This window comes from Mauremys reevesii, linkage group 15, assembly GCF_016161935.1.
Source record: "Mauremys reevesii isolate NIE-2019 linkage group 15, ASM1616193v1, whole genome shotgun sequence".
Classification (NCBI taxonomy): Eukaryota; Metazoa; Chordata; order Testudines; family Geoemydidae; genus Mauremys; species Mauremys reevesii.
In genome coordinates, this window is record NC_052637.1 from 43,035,107 (window position 1) to 43,047,864 (window position 12,758).

Consider the following 12,758-nt stretch of genomic DNA (forward strand, 5'->3'; position numbering starts at 1 on the left):
ACAAATGGGTTAAAACATGAGGCACAGCTGAGTGTCCTCCTCATGGGCCCCTATAACCCAAGAGGTGCATGTGGGAGGTGTAAATCCGGATTTTTATCCAGTTAGAAAGCGCCTTTGGTCACTTGCTTGTCCTGCTACTTCTTAAATCTCAGAGACTCACCTGACTGAGTTTGCTCTTTACGTCGTTAAACAGATGCTCATAATTCCGGTCATGTCTGTACACCAGGGTGGGTATTCCCTGTCGGGGGAGAGAGAGAGAGAGCGCACACGCGTGTGAGATAAGGCCTGCAGGTTGTCGATCTTGGTGGAATGCACTTTGGTCACCCCTGTTGTAGCACATGCCAGCTGCACAGCAGTGAAATGAACACCAACACTGGCTGAAGAGTTGTCTGCAAAAGGCTGCAACTGGCTCCCATCCTCCTTACCACTAGGGTGATGAGTGGCTTCCCCTGCAGGAACCTGCTGGTGACCTGCTGCTGGATCTTCTCCAGGTTGAACTCCTGCAGAGTCTCCCCGCCTTTCTCCACGCTGTACTGGCAATTGGACAAGATCAGAGGGATCAGGTCTCTCTCCACCTCATAACTGATCACATGCAGATCAGCCACCTCTGAAGGGCTGATGGAGTAGCTGTGGGAAAGGAGGAAGCTTCATTATGTTACAGTCAGAGCTGCAGAGTGATGAGCAGTCTTGACCCACTGCTGGGGGAAGAGGAGGCTGAGGGGACGGCCGGTAACAAAGAGAAACAGTGGCGTGTCTAGCTGACACATTAACATACCGGTTGGCTTCTGCTGTGTGTTTCTCCACTGTGTAGATGAAGTCGTTGTGCAGGCTGATGAGGTAGCTGACCAAGGCTGTGGAGCACAGGCCCACACCCCGTCTGCGTGGCAGGAGGGTCTCAAATTCGCTGTCTAGGGTCAAGTCAGCATCACAATAGCCTGTGGGAAGCTTAATTTCACCTGCAACAGGGCAGAGAAGCCTTTCACAACAGGCTCACAGCCCCAGAGGTGGAGCTCCCTCTCCCGAGCTGGGACAGGGAGCTAGTCATTTGGCAGGTTAGGATGGGCTGTACCATAGGAAGAGGGAGCCAGAGCACAGCTGTTTTTGCAGCTCATCCAAAGTATTAAGGGGTGGTGAGTAGGGGGCAAGGGAGAGTATTGGAAGGGAAAACAAGTTTCCCCTTTGCACCCACACCATTCGTCAACACCTTGATGTCTAAAGTCAGCTTTCAGGTACATCTCTCTGCATCAGTGATGGAAGGAGCTTGGATTACCAAAGGGTAACGAGGGGCCAATCTTCCATCACTCGGTGCTGCGTGACCTCCCAGTCCTGCCATTCCAGTAATGGCAAGAGCGTACCCAGCACACTCACCATTGGTATCTAAGGATCTTCTCAACTTGTTCCACACAGAGAGAAATGTGTTCACTCTGATTTGCCACAGATTCCTCATCTCATCTGAAGAACACAAAAACCAGGAATCCTTGAAACACCCTTTGCTGGCCTTCACCACACCTCTGAATCTCATAATACACAGGCTTTCCAAGTGCACTCCAGAACACTAGCTAGATGGTCAGAGTGTCCGCTCTCCTGGGATAGCAGCTTCTAAACAGCATGAAAGCTAAAGATACATTAAATACTTTCCTAATGTTAATTTTCCCTGTAAGCAATTGCTGTAGTTACCAGAGTGTGATCCATCCTGTCCACTGGGCAATTTTTGTACTAAAATGTCACCATCACTTGAGCGTTCAGTAATTCATCCAACATAGATCTCAAGCAAACCCTCCATGTTCATGTGCTCACGTCCTCTCAAACTAGCTGATGACTCTTGGGTTACGTACACACTACAGCTAAAGTCAGTATAAGTTAGGTCGCTCGGGTGTGAATAAGCCACCTCTGGAGCGACATAAGTTACAACGATGTAAGCGCCAGTGTGGACAGCGCTGTCGGCAGGAGAGCTACTGCCACCCACGGGCCTGGAGTAATTCAGTCGGCAGGAGAGCTGTTTCCCGTCTGCTTAGTGCATCTGCACTAGCAGCACTACAGCTACATTTGAGCAGCTGTAAGCTCTGTAGCGGAGTCATAGCCTTCCACGCACTGGGGCCAGGACTGCTGAGGGGTCAGGGTGTGTCACTCCCTTTAATGGGAGTCGGAGCTCAAACCGCAGCCTTTGCTTTCAAGCTTAGGAGACGTGTCCCCTTTAACACTGAACCTCCCGGAGTGTCAAGCCCTTCACACCGTTTGCCTGATGCACTGTGTGCGCTTTTGTTAATGACAAACTAGAAATACTAAAATTGGACCATCCCATGCCAGTCTTACCTGAGTGGAATTTAGAGACAAAGTCTCTGATTGTGCGGTGTTCCACATCTGTAATATTCTGGAATCTTTTCACCAAGTCTCTCTGCAGAGCCAGGATGTCTGGTAAAAACTTAACCAGCCTCAGTTCAGCTTCCTAGAAAGTGGGAGAGGCACCAGGAGTATGGTGTAGTTATCTGAAGGCAGATCATACCGGAGGTGCTGAGACTGCTCAAAGGGTTGGACAGGCTTGCAAAGGACACAGACTTGCAGCCTTGGTGTGTGCTTTTATTTAAACTATTTCTGAATGTTTAATGACAAAAAGCACAGTGCTTTACACGTGCAAAACTCACCGAGTGTACAATGCTCTAGACAATGCTTACGTAAATAAAAATATGGAGAATGTCTTGAATTTGAGCATCCTCCTTGCAGAGGGGCTCATGCTATTCCTTCTCCATATCAGTCTGATTTTACTACATATGCCAATGAAGCAAGTACTTGGCTTGTTTTCAGGTGCTTTCCAGAGATCGGTGCTTTGTCACTGGGGAAGTCACCACTGTGGTCAATCCCTCCAGGACACTTGCACCAGAGTCTGTAATATCCAGGCTGCCTGTTCAGTGAAGGTCACAAAGATAGGTGGAGGAAGGGGGAAGAGTGGGAGGTTCTCTTAGGTAGTGATTCATATAGAGAGTGAAGCACATTAGTGGCAATGAGAGACCACCACCCAAACTGCACTTTCCTGCACGGAGACGTATTGAGGGATTCCCATTTTACTTTAAGAAACTGCACAATTAGATTGCATCGGTTCCATGAGAAAATATTATTGTTATCAATGCAAGCTAAGAGTAATCTCATCTTGTGCTTTAGGACATTACTTTGGCCATACTTTTGAAAGCTTCTTGCTGACCCCCATGAGAAATGAAATCAGGATACTGCCCTTTCGCCTCGTGGCTGGGGACCCACGCCATCTCAAAAGACTTCTGCACAGCTGTCCTGGGAGCTGCCCCTGAAGGCCACCTGCTAACTGAAACTGGTCCTGCATGCAGCAACGCACCCACTAAGTGGGTCTGAACACATCATTCCACTATCCGAAATCTTGCACTGGCAATCTCTCTACTACTAACCCTCCATTGTCTTGGAACAAGCTACCAGCTGGCCTGCTTCATGCTATGCAGAGCTGTGTTCCACAGGGAAACAAAGGCTGACAGAACCCAGGTTGAGCTTAGGTGATGCAAGTAATGATCCCACAGTATCATTAACGGCTCAATTGCCCTTTCCTCTCTTCTCACTCTTTAAAGGGACATAACAGCTAACAAACCACAGTTTAATCTTGAACCAGAGAGAGTAGCTTTGGGAGGCCAATTAGCTTCTGGTCCCTTGATGGATTTCACTTCACAGACACTAACACAAACTACCTTTATGCTTTATCTGTGATTTTAGAATATCAAAGTGTTCTTGATGCATACTGATGTACTTCAGGTTTTGACAAGTAGCTGACAGCAGTTTTCATTCTCAGATCAAAGGCATCACATTCATAAATAGTTGAAAAGAAAAAGACAGACATGAAGCTGTCTGTTGGAGTTTCCCCTTTGTTAATGATGATGTGTTAGCTGGGGACTGGATCTCTGAACCTGCAGTCACTCATCAGTGTGTCCTGAGACAGAGATATAGATCTCGGCACACTCACCTTCTGCAGGAACTTCCAGAGGATGGGCACAATGTCCTTGCCATCCTTCTGCTGGACTACATGCCCCAGGTACTCAACTGAGATCCTCTTCCTGCAGCTCCACATCCGCGAGCAATGCATGGTGCTGTCCTTGGGTAGCTGGGACAGGAAGGTCACGGGGTCACCATACACTATTTTCGCCACTGGGTTGGAACAGATTCTTTCATCCTCACTGATTTGTTTATTTAACTTTGTAAGTATTTTGTCCAAATCCTGCATTAAAAAGATCCAATGTCAGAAACACAACCCCTTCCACTCACAAAACCATTGAGGACAGAGGAAAATGGAACAGTGGTGCCATATAATTAAGTACAAGGATCTCTTTGGAAACGGGGGGGTGGGTGGATTTATGAGAGAGAATATGCTGATGGCGGTATAAAGAGAGAATTCTGCAACAGCTTTGCCACATTTCCATGGTAGTTTAATGGCCAGTTACCACAGGAGGATGTCAACACTGATGGGCTCATAGCCAGGGCATTTAACATCCATGCCAGGACAGCCACTGATACTAGAAAATTATTCTCCACACTCTGACTCAACCCCAATGATCCCTAAAGTCCTCTGTTCCTTACATACTGCACCAGGAAAGGTCAGATGTGATTGACTCCATGCTGCTAACCGGGCCTGACAATCCCTCCCAAAGCCAAGAGATACTTCTACTTGTCTATCAGAATCCTCTACTGTCCCTTCTTGGTTCCAGATTCTACCTCTTGCCCAGGCAGAGTAAGGTGGTTGTCCCAGGGTATGATGTCAGATGTGGAAGCTGTGCCAGGGAGTGGTTAGACAGCACAGATGAATGCTAACCTCCCTGGATTAGCAGTGCTTTTCAAAAGCATGGAGCAGAGTGGATTTATGGATTGGTGGGTCTGTACATCAGCACAGTTCTGGGCTGCAGTTCAGAATTCCAAGTGGTCTTTGGGCTGCTCAAGTTCGTTTTTAGGTTAGCAGTCAGATACAGAAAGCCCAGTGGGATCTCACCTTTAATTCAGGAATAATAATGGTATTTGCGACAATTCTTTCCCATTCATTTCTGTGCTCCTTAGTGGAGAGTGCGTCATCAAAGCGAACTGGCCCTGCAACAGGGGCATATATAGTGTGTTACATTTACAACATGTCAGTGGAAAATGAACTTGGGGTTCCTTAAACTCCTAGGATTTCCCCGTGGGAACATGACATCCTTGTGAGTTGCAGTCAGTGTGTGATGAGCCACTTACACTTTCAGAGGTCCTAAGATCTAGGCAGGCATCCATGTTAAATGATCTCACTGGAGAGAAAATGCACGACCAATTGAGCACTTTTACTCCCCTACCACCTTTCAGTGCTTAAGAAACTTTAATTCAGTCCCTCAATCCCATCTGAAGGGAGATAAGATATTTCACAAATGTTCAAACATAAATACAGAGAAATGAAGTGACTTGTCCAACGTCACACCATGAGTTGGTGGCAGCACAAAGAATAGAACTTGAGGAATCTTGGTTCCCAGTTCAGTGCTCTAGCCACTAAGACCAAGCTCCTCCATATAAATAACCCCATAATAAAATCTGCTGCAAGACCATTGTGTCATGATTCAGACCTTCAAATTCTACTGAGAATCATCCTGAGTCATATCCTACTCTCAATGACCGTTTCCTATTGTAGCTTAGAAGGTGCCATATAAACCATTACACCTGATCTGTTGAGATTTATGCAACTGTTACATTCTTTGAGTAACTCATCAGTTTCTGTAGCTGAAAATCCTTTCCATACAGCATACTGTCAGTTATGCAATGACTCACTGGTTTGAGCATTGGCCTGCTAAACCCAGGGTTGTGAGTTCAATCCTTGAGGGGGCCATTTAGGGGTCTGGGGCAAATAAAAAAAAATAGTTAGGGATGGGTCCTGCTTTGAGCAGGGGGTTGGACTAGATGACCTCCTGAGGTCCCTTCCAACCCTGATAGTCTAGAATTCTACTAAACCAGGTTAAACCCCAGCGTCCCGGGCAGTAGGAGAGATGATTAGTCAAATCATCTGCTTGCAGGAATAGGAAATAGGTATCACTAAAGCTCTGGATCTCCCCAATTGGCTTTGCTGCTGCCAGTCTGAAATGCTTTGCCCAAGCTGGTGCTGTGCTATCAGTGGCGGAACCACACAACTGCTACACTTAAAATGAGGACACTGTCCTCCTGCTGCCTTCCACATTCCATCCGAGTACACTTTTCCTTACACTGGTTTGGGTGCTGGTGGGGCTCCTTGAGGAGGCTGCACAGGATGAGATGAACTACGTTGATGGTCTCATCAGCACTCTTTCCCAGAGTTTTTGTCAGCTGCTCCAGGTCCTTCTCAATGTGCTGCTGGAGGAAGCCTACTGGATCCTGCACTGGCGGCTTTAGGATTCTTCGCAAAGACTTGAACAAAAAACAAGAAGGGTGAGAAGAAGCAGTGTAAAACCCTAGTCTGATGCACGCAAACCCAGCACCTTTCAGAGGGGGAGCCGTGTTAGTCTGGATCTGTAAAAAGTGACAAAGAGTCCTGTGGCATCTTATAGACTAACAGATGTATTGGAGCATGAGCTTTCATGGATAAATACCCACTTCGTCGGAAGTGGGTATTCACGGGCATGCATCCGATGAAGTGGGTATTCACCCACGAAAGCTTTTGATCCAATACGTCCGTTAGTCTATAAGGTACCACAGGACTCTTTGTCGCTTTTAGCAAACCCAGCATCTTAGAGAAGACCTACCCCTGGGACAGGACTATATGCAGGTATCTACACACATGAGGTTCAATCATTTATTCACTACAAACCTGGGGGAAAGACAGCGCTGCCCTTAAGATATGTTTCTGCCCCAGCCTCCATTATAATGTGACACCACTGTCTGGAAAATAGACTTTAGCTTTTCTGAAAGGTCCCAACAAATCACTACAAAGTAGGATTCTTGCTTTCACCTCTATTTGGGGAATGGACGGAACAACCCTTCTCTTTAACCCGTTTGTGAATGAAACGTACCAGACACACTGTGCTTGGAAGATATGCTATTTTTGAAACTGGGTTTTATCACTTGTACAAATGTATTTACTCCTTCTCATAACACAAGAACTAGGGGTCACCAAATGAAATTAAGAGGCAGCAGGTTTAAAACAAAAGGAAGCATTTTTTCACATAATGCAGTCAACCTGTGGAACTCCTTGCCAGCGGATGTTGTGAAGGCCAAAACTATAAAAGGGTTCAAAAAAAGAACTGGATAAGTTCCTGGAGGATAAGTCTATCATAGAATCATAGAAGATTAGGGTTGGAAGGGACCTCAGAAGGTATCTAGTCCAACCCCCTGCTCAGAGCAGGACCAATCCCCAGACAGATTTTTACCCCAGTTCCCTAAACGGCCCCCTCAAAGATTGAACTCGCAACCCTGGGTTTAGCAGGCCAGTGCTCAAACCACTGAGCTATCCCTCCCCCTGCTATGAATGGCTATTAGCCAGGATGGGCAGGGACGGTGTCCTTAGCTCTGTTTGCCAGAAGCTGGGAATGGGCGACAGGGGATGGATCACTTGATGATTCCCTGTTCTGTTCATTCCCTCTGGGGCACCTGGCATTGGCCACTGTCAGCAGACAGGACACTGGGCTAGATGGACCTTTGGTCTGACCCAGTGTGATCGTTCTTATGTTCTGAAATTAGAGAGGGGGCTTAAAGTTATGTGCCTGCGACAGCAGCTTGTCTTGCCAGCATGCACTAGTAATAGCTCCTCTGGAAGCACCGGGAAGAAGCTGGAGGCTTTTTGCAGCACTGACTGTATGAGGAGTCTTACCAAAATTCCACATGGGAAGTTACTCTGTTCAGACAACGTGCGTGGTTTGCAATACCTGCGCTTCATTTGTAGCTCCCAGCAGCATTGCCAAGTGAGTGAGCAAGCGAATCACAATGAAGACAACCGGGGACATCTCCCTCTCGGATGCTACCATTGCTTCTCTGTTTCTGGGATCCCCGAGCACGTGGCCAGTTTGAGTTCTGTCTGTGAAACGCCTGTATAAAATTATGCACAGTGAATTTTCTGTCTTGATGTGAAAAAACAAGAGAGATGGGGCGAAACACACACAGAATCTTTTCCATATCTAACTGCTATTGATACCATGCTACAATTTAAGGCTCTTGCACTGGAAAGGTGATAAGAAAAGGCTGATCACTACAGATGGGTTTCACACTGCAATAGCCTGATTCACTTACCTCGTTAGCTGGCCGCTCCCACCCCACTCCACAGGGCATCTTCCCCTAATGTATCTTCTACGAAGAGGTACCATACAGCTACTGTTCGCTAAGAGTCAGGATTAGCCACTAGGTGGTAGGCAGGTCAGAAACCGCCACTGTTAGCGCTAATGATCATAACATTAGCACGTCAGGGCGGTAAATGCCAACCTGGCTGGGCCAGGGGCGAACCCATGAATCACAGCCCCTAAAGCGTTCTAATAGACCACATGCTCTGTGCAGGCTGGTCAGGTGTAGGATGTCAACCGAAGGTTGCCAAAGAAAATTCAGCTGATAATTCAACAATAGTTAAGAACTGTACAGGAAAGAGAGTAACAGCGCAACCGAGGAGGACTGAAGAGGTGAAAAGCAGAATGACGCTCAACTGACAAACCCCAGCTTTTAGCAGGTCACGGCAGAACCAGACCTCGACTGGCCTCTGCGATCAGGTTAACCCCTTCACTACTGTCTGCGCTAGTAGCAGTTTTCAAGAGAACATTGATTCAGTTGAGACACCAGGATGGGGCACGTCTGTATAGCTTCTGGGGGGAATGTAAGTGTTACATAAGTCAGCACTGAAAAAGTTAAAGTAGTTAAAACTTACTGGACTCCCTGAAAGCCATGGACGGGAATGTGTTGTACACCTCCGATCGGAGCATTGCAGTCAACACACCGGCTCTGTTCCATGGGACGACCACACTGGCAAAGGGAGAAGAAGTGACACAGATTAATGAATCCCAGAGAGAGGCAAAGGAGCAGCATCTCAGACCCAGAGAAATGGAGCGGATTCAGACTCTGAGCCGCAGTCTTGGCTCGACTCAGTTCTAAGTCCAGGCCTCGCACAGTGAGGTACCTGTCGATGTGGGTCATTGCTTTTACGCGGGTACAACTGTGAAAAGATGGTTCAGGGCAATTGCACTTGTAGTTCCCCTCAGTAGTACAGCGGGGGCACTTCTGGCCTCCCCAGCCATCGCATCTCTTGGGGTATTGACCAGCATATTTCCAGGCTGCAAAGTTCCCTAACTATACTGTGATTTTCCCAGACTGTCTAAGCCTGCGTCCTTTGCCTCTCTCCTCAGAGATAGTACACAGTGTCATTACCAGTTATGCAAGTAACCACACAGCATCTGAAGAAGTGGGGGGGTTTACGCAAGAAAGCTTATGCCCAAATAAATCTGTTAGTCTTTAAGGTGCCACCGGACTCTTCGTTGTTTCAATTCAATAAGGTTTGTCCAGGATATTGTCATATCTGTCAAACAAGATGGTTTTAAGTGGGGGGGAGGGGGGCATTTTACAGGCCTATGAAGAAAGAAGCAACTTCCCAACACTTGAATGCAACATGCAACTTGCTAACTGGAAAGCTGTCACTCACTGAAAGAGGCTGTATTACCACTTGGAGCACAGTAGCTGTTCCAACAGTCCCCATGCAATGCTGTAATTGTTGCTCATGCAGCTTGCTTGCATTTAACTTTGGGACGTAATTAAATAGCAAATAAAATATAGCGTAGGCAGCTTTTAAAGAAATAACCCACCACCACCCGAGCCCAAATGCTTACCTCTCCAATAGTGCAGGGATGGCCATTTGGACACACTGTGAGACAAAGAAATCAATAGCATGGTACTGTGAGCAGGATAGAGGTGCATTTTTAAAACAAATAAAACCCACACATTCCCCTCTGTGTACACACACACACACGAAATATACTTGCAGATCCAGATCTAGTGGAAAGTAGTAAAATTCTTGGAACACATAGGAATCATATTAGCTGCCCACACAGAAGCCAGAGGTCATTCTGTCTCTAGGTTGACTAGGTCATATAAAGAAACTAGAGAGAAATCCCTGGGAGACTTTGCCACCGTATACTAACTGGGTTTTGTAAGCATGAAAAATAATATGAAATTCCTCTTAGGCATCACATATATACTAAACTCCTGCTCCACAGACACCTAGCTGAACTTTTTGGAACAGTTATTCTCAGGCAATGGCACTTCCTACACTGCTGCCAAATCCACTCAGGGATACTTACCATACCAGTGCAGCTGCTTCATTCCCTCCCAATTCACAGCCTGAATCATCATATCTTCAGGCATTGTGGGCAGAAAAGAATGCTAGAAAACATTCGCATGAATAAATACATGATTACAGCAGTGGCTCAGCAACACACCTGTTTTCCAGTTAAATTAGCATGAGAGAACATTAAGGCTGTGGCAGATTGTCAATTGCTCATCAGTGCAAGGAAATCAGGAGAAAGGGAGAGGCAAAACAAGTGGTGAATTCTACTCAAAAGTAAGAAAACTTCATATTTGAATACGATGTGTTGCTGAGGACGCAGCAGGCTCAGCCCTAAGAAGGGAAGAGGGCATTACTCCACAAACCCTCCAGCCAATTAAGGAAGGAGGTTGACAGGCTACAGTGGGATTCCTGGCCAGTCTTCCCAGGCCAGGAAGGTAGGAGAAGCAGAATGGGGATAGTTTTAAGGCAGGGGTCACATTGGGGTTAAAAGAAAAACAAAGGTGGTGTTAACTTTTCCAGGTGTCTACAAAATATGGTCCACCTGTGAGACACCACTCCCAGTAGACTGGGCAGGTGAGGATGCTCTCTGGGTTTCTTGAGCTTGGCTTCCCTTTTGTACCCTGCTGAACACTGCTAGACTCCTTAAATCCTTCCTGATTAGGAGGTGGGGAAAAACTGGCACTCTCCTAAGCCCACTCAGTCATGGGGCCATAACGAGCTGTCACTCAGACTAGATTGTGCAGATCTTCATAGCATGACCCTCCCACTCCTTTCCTGCATGCTTTGGCTGAACCGTGAAATAGTTAATAATCCAAGAGTTAGCACTGGGTATCCCAGTTAGTGCTCAGGGAGATGAATGGGACCCCTCAGATCGATTGGTTCAGAGTCTGCAAACACTGGCAGAAGTCACTGTATCAGTTAGCCTTGAAAACAGGACATGAGAGTATCTCAACCTTTCAATAAGAGTTAGATACTTTTTTTTTTTTTTAAATGAAACTCAGGTTCTGGAGCGTAAGAAGGCAGCATGAAAGAGGTGCCAGCACTAGCATGGACTGGCTGAATCCGAGGCCTGGTTTCAAGGTTCTGATATAGGATGCCATGGACAGACCAGGTTTCTTACCTGCATGGTGGCAGGAGAGAAGGCCAGGTTCCTCAGGGGTTTGAGGACTCGATTCTGCCCGCACAGTAAGAGGGCTGCAGTGTGAACGACTATTTCAATCAGTGCCCCGCTGGGGCTGAAGTGTTGCGGACTCACTGCCAGTGATGGGAGACTGTTTGTCACAAGAGATGCTGCAAACTGCTTCAGGTCTGGAGAATCCAGGGCTTTGGAGCTTTGGATGAACTTGTTCATAGCATCACATTGCTGAAGGTAAACATTACAAAAGGGAAAATAAAGTACCCGATTGCCAACCAGACACCAGCAGCTCTTTACACACAATCTAGTGAAGTGTGATACCCTCAGTGCCTTGAAGTAACTGACTATCTAGTTACTGGAGCTGGTCCTTCAGTGTATGCAGACGAAGGATGGTTCATGGCTAGGCTAGGACAATGGCCTGAGATGTGAGAGATCAGGGTTTCAATTTCCTGCTCTGCCACAGACTGTGTGACACCTTGGGCAAGCCACTTAGTCTCTGTCTCCATTCCCTACCTGTAACTATGGTACTTCCCTACTGAACAAGGGGTGTTAGGACTCTGAAGTGCTCAGATACTACAGTAAATAGGGTCCGATAGGGCCCTAGGTTAGCTAGGGAGCAGGTTCCCCCCTTGGAAGACATTCGGATTTCTCTTCAGCTAATCTCTGCCAGATGCTCTCAGAACTGCACTTTGGGCAGAAGGGTAACGGATGTTCTCTCACATCTGTGACCTAAAGCTTCTTCTCTCAGAAGGAAACAGGTCTGTTCCCTGACAGTCTACAAGTTGCCAATGGTGCAAGCTATCTCACCTCCTTTTTGGGGTGGAGGCTTTTGTTCCTGCATCCATACAGAGCAGTGAGTTCCCTGAAAATAGCCAAGAGCAGGTGAACAGCTTGTGCAGACCCAGAGCTGTTACATGCCTGAAAAACAAGAGAAACTGGTTATGCAGAGGATAAGGGGCTACATCTGTGCTACCTCAGCTGTCACTGCCATCTTCGCTCAGTAACAGACACGTACATTTCCCCTCAGCCCTGACGTATGTCACTCTCCCGTTGTCACAGATGGTGACAGGCAAAGGAAATGGCTATTCAAACTTGAGAAGGCCACGGTCCTGGCCCAGCGTTCTCTGAGAAAGTCCCCCTCTGCAGAGGGAGCAGTTTATGTTTATGTGAATTTCCACCATTCCCTGTCAGAGCCTCACAAGAACCTGCTTGCAAGGAAGTCCACTGTCCTGAACACAATGTAAAAACTCACTGGGTATCTGAACCACCAGTCAAGCAGACCCTTTTTCTATCCACCAGAAATATTTTCTGAACTTCCCTGGTCCAGCCAACCTGCCACTCATCTGTTGCCCCAACTAGACAGTACACACTTAACCC

The 12,758-nt window shown here is 47.0% G+C and overlaps 1 protein-coding gene and 1 non-coding gene across 3 annotated transcripts in view; both read right to left on the reverse strand.

Moving 5' to 3' along the window:
* RNF213 (ring finger protein 213) overlaps nucleotides 1-12,758 on the reverse strand; it is an 83,567-nt gene that overhangs the window by 4,740 nt on the left and 66,069 nt on the right. For both annotated transcript variants that reach the window (XM_039500961.1, XM_039500960.1), the window contains 14 exons: nucleotides 12,189-12,299; nucleotides 11,367-11,609; nucleotides 10,260-10,341; nucleotides 9,789-9,823; nucleotides 8,837-8,931; nucleotides 7,854-8,013; nucleotides 6,219-6,399; nucleotides 4,994-5,088; nucleotides 3,977-4,228; nucleotides 2,314-2,446; nucleotides 1,369-1,452; nucleotides 776-956; nucleotides 426-627; nucleotides 161-238 (listed from right to left, as the gene is read on the reverse strand). In XM_039500961.1, coding sequence (XP_039356895.1) covers nucleotides 161-238; nucleotides 426-627; nucleotides 776-956; nucleotides 1,369-1,452; nucleotides 2,314-2,446; nucleotides 3,977-4,228; nucleotides 4,994-5,088; nucleotides 6,219-6,399; nucleotides 7,854-8,013; nucleotides 8,837-8,931; nucleotides 9,789-9,823; nucleotides 10,260-10,341; nucleotides 11,367-11,609; nucleotides 12,189-12,299 — 1,932 coding nt within the window. The remainder of the gene's footprint in view (nucleotides 1-160; nucleotides 239-425; nucleotides 628-775; nucleotides 957-1,368; nucleotides 1,453-2,313; nucleotides 2,447-3,976; nucleotides 4,229-4,993; nucleotides 5,089-6,218; nucleotides 6,400-7,853; nucleotides 8,014-8,836; nucleotides 8,932-9,788; nucleotides 9,824-10,259; nucleotides 10,342-11,366; nucleotides 11,610-12,188; nucleotides 12,300-12,758) is intronic.
* Nucleotides 2,679-2,783, reverse strand: LOC120384099. The gene has a single exon (XR_005588634.1). It is a non-coding gene; the product is annotated as a U6 spliceosomal RNA (small nuclear RNA).